This window comes from Zerene cesonia, chromosome 28 (assembly GCF_012273895.1).
Source record: "Zerene cesonia ecotype Mississippi chromosome 28, Zerene_cesonia_1.1, whole genome shotgun sequence".
NCBI lineage: Eukaryota > Metazoa > Arthropoda > Insecta > Lepidoptera > Pieridae > Zerene > Zerene cesonia.
This window is the reverse complement of record NC_052129.1, coordinates 4660574-4664407: the sequence shown is the minus strand read 5'-3', so window position 1 is coordinate 4664407 and position 3834 is coordinate 4660574. Positions and strand designations below refer to the sequence as shown.

Sequence of the window (3834 nt, the reverse complement as noted above, 5' to 3'; positions counted from 1 at the left end):
TTAAAAGGTAAGAAAATTGAGGTTAAAATGTAAACTTAAGGTGATAGTGATAACAATTAAAATATACACTTTCGAATTACACAAAAATTTAAGTAAGCATTTACAGTGTCGCCGCATTATTTGTACAGATTATTAATGAATGAACACAGTTCAAAAGGTATAGATAGAATAAATGAATGAATGAATAAAAAAATCTTTATCGTACACCAAATAGAACACATTTAAAAATTTTAAATTTATCTCCTTATTTATCCAAATAAGACGAGGAGAAAATTTAAAAAAATACATAGTGGTGCATAATAAATATAAGTACCAGAATAAAGTAAATGATAACCTAGATAGATTTGCGCAATACAAGTAACTAGACATTATAATTACCCTGCTTTGAGAGGCTACCTTCCTGCCCTCTTTATGCACCTAAAGCTTTATTTCAGGTGGATCTATATTTCTTCATTTATTTTCTGGCCTAAAAGTATTTCCCTATTTGGAATTCCTTTAATTTTATCTTCAATTTCTTGCAGTGTCTTGTCTTTAGTCTCCATCAATATAAAGTGTAGAAATATAAACGATACAAGTAAACACGAAGCAAAGATTGCAAACATTCCTTCTATGCCTAATTTTTCCATCATAATTGGTACATATTTAATTGTTACAGCGTAAAGAGAAGTAAAAACTATACCAGTAGCAAACGTAGCTATCCCCTTGTGCTCTAAAGGAAAAATTTCACCGAAAATTGTAAAACAAGTTGGCGTTACACCTATATAACAAACTAGAGTATTCAATAATATCATAGATGGAATTAGCCAGGGCATATCATTCCCTATACTGTATCTAGATTTTAAAAACATAACGACACTTATAATATACATGAGAGCAACTGTTGTATATCCGAAGTAAAACAAGATATTTCGACGAGACATCAATCGTATCACAAAAGTTGATATTAATAACGCGAACATCGTAAATATATCTGCACCTATCGAGCAATATACCCCCAAAGTTCTATCACCAGTTATTTCTAGCACAATTTGTATAATATACGTCATCATATAATACCGCCCTGACGCTTCAATAATTATCGTCAAGAAAGTTGCGATTAAAAATGGCAGCATGAAATCTTTTCTACCAAATTTACCAAGAAACCTGATAACGATTTCCACTGCCGTCTTTTTCTTCTTAGCCCTTCTTCGTATTTGCGCTGAAATTAAGTCATTCAAGTCTTTATTGGCCTTACTTGAATCTCCGAATAGCCATTTGTGGGACTTTCTACATTCATTGTATCGTCCCTGCATGGCCAAATAGGCTGGACTTTCTGGCCAAAGCAATATATCGATAGTCGATAGAATAAAGGGGACACACGCCAGTAGGCCAATGTGCCGCCAGGTCCAAGTGAGGTACAAAGAGTGGCAGACTAAAGATCCCATTGCTACTGTACACTTTTTGATAGTAGTGAAATAACCCCTTCTCTTCGGGTCGGAATATTCAGCCATGATCATGACAGTGACGGTAACGCCACAAGTGGCAATGCCCTGGATGCATTTACCAACATATAACGCTGTAGCACTTTTGGCGAAGTAAAATATTAAAAAGCCAACCACGACGGAAAGGTTTAGGCCGATGAGAACTATTTTTCGTCCGTATTTTTGAAATATGAAGGGTACGAAGCAATATCCAACTGCACCAGAAAATCCAAGACATGCAGCTGAAAGAAATAAATCAATGTTAACACTAAAACTGACTTTAACTAAGGAAAACACGCTACGAATTTATAAAATCCATCATATTGAGAAACGTCTATTAATGACTTTGTTGTATAGCTAGCTGTCGGCCTCGGCTTCGCCCATGTTACGTATGCATTATACAGTCTATGTCACTCAGTGAAGTTTTCTATCGGCGAATGAATTTCTGACATCGACCCAGCAGTTATAAACATACAAAACATAAAGGGACCATTTGTGTTATAGTATTAATTTAGTCGTAAATGGCTGGGCGTAGATATAATTATAAATGCTAGATATATTTAACCCACTTACTTTAAATGTTGTTATCAAATATTTTACCTAAAATGTAAAAATGCATTGCAAGATATTAATGCAAATATGGTAATAAAAATAATAAAAGCAGTTTATACAAGCTTGTACCCCTTTCTATTAAATATTTTAAAGATTGTTTATTAGGTATCCAACAATGTTGTTCGAAAAATCTTCTATACTAATATTATAAAGCCGAAGAGTTTGTTTGTTTGAACGCACTAATCTCAGAATCGACTGGTCTAATTTGAAAAATTCTTTCAGTGTAAGATAGCCCATAAGCTATATGTGTACCACGGGCGAACTGCTAGTATTACATCTATGGTATACCTATTGATTTGCAAAATACAAGAATTACACAAATGACAAAAACTATAAATAAAAATTTAAACTTACATATCCAAGAAGCGTCTTCAGCAGTAACTCTTATGTCAGTGGAATTGGGAGACAATATGGCAGGATTAAGGACTGATGAGAAACTTAGCATGAACCCTATGCCCATGGAGTGGAGGCAGTCACCGAGGGCGACTAAAACCTGAAATGTTTTTTTTGCCTTTACTAACCCTCGACGCTTACCCAACCTATTATGAAGGTTAATCGTATATGTACATTCCATATGTCCGATAATAGGTCGGAACTCGTTAACAATATGGCGGGTCAGCTGGTACGCTATCTGAATCTTAATATATATAAATTACATGTCACGTTGTATGTCCGCGATGGACTCCTATACTACTCAATCAATTTTAATCAAATTTACGCATCATGTTCAGTTTGATCCAACTTAAAAGGATAGTTCATATTATTTCAATATATTCAATCATATTATTTCGATATATGACTACCCCGGCGGATTCAAACCAGTTAGTAGAAAAATAAAATTGATCAATTTACCTGTCTCCACAAATAAACGTCACTATAACAACTCATTTCAGCTGGTTGCGGCACATTAGTGTGTCATGCTTTGTGAAAACGAAATGGTTATTGGTCTTATAAAGTTATGCAAATATATTTAAAACACACAATTATACAGTAATTACATTATCTGTTTACTAACATTTCTAAAATGGATTTATTGCTTAATTTGATTAGCAATTTCTCTTGACATTTTTTTCTTTATGTCAGAGCAAGCAAAGGAGCAGGTGGGCCACCTGATGTTAAGTGGTCACCACCGCATAAACACTTGCAACACTAGAGGTGTTACAAGTGCTTTGCCATCCTTTCAGTGACATATATGCTCTTTTCTTGAAGACCCCAATATCCCTAAGTACCAACTAATAGTTTGAAGCTGTACATTCATTATCATCATCATCCTCAGCCCATATATAGTCCCACTGCACGGACACAGGCTTCCTATAAGTGTTTAGACCATTAAATTCACGACGCTGGCCGAATGCGGGTTGGCAGATGTCGTCGTACTTTTCGATTCTAGAATACGCCGGTTTCCACCCCATGTTTTCCTTCACCGTTTTGATGTGAAATATGTGCATATAAATTGACAAATCCATTTATTTTTTGTTGGTCTCGAACCCTCGACCTATCGATATGAAACTCCAGGTCATCACCACCGAGCCACCACTGGATTTGTTACAGCATTTATTTTTATTAGCATTAATATACCCTATCTTCGCATATTAGCCGTAAAAATATGTACCTACTGTATGTTGTAATATATTTACATATAATATTGCTAATTGCTTTGTGTACCGTGTAGTTATTATTATGGTAATTAACACGCTTTTATTAGCTTCACTTGTATGTTTGTATGTATGTAACTCACACCCGTTTTTCTCCCACTTCCCGC

The 3834-nt window shown here is 34.9% G+C and overlaps 1 protein-coding gene across 1 annotated transcript; it reads right to left on the bottom strand.

The window, feature by feature from the left end:
- Positions 1–440: 440 nt before the first annotated feature.
- Positions 441–1490, bottom strand: LOC119837701 (sugar transporter ERD6-like 9). The gene is made up of 2 exons (XM_038363431.1): positions 1136–1490; positions 441–709 (listed from the first exon to the last, which is right to left on the bottom strand). The coding sequence occupies exons 1-2, from the start codon at positions 1488–1490 to the stop codon at positions 441–443; spliced, it is 624 nt and encodes a 207-aa protein (XP_038219359.1).
- Positions 1491–3834: the final 2344 nt, after the last annotated feature.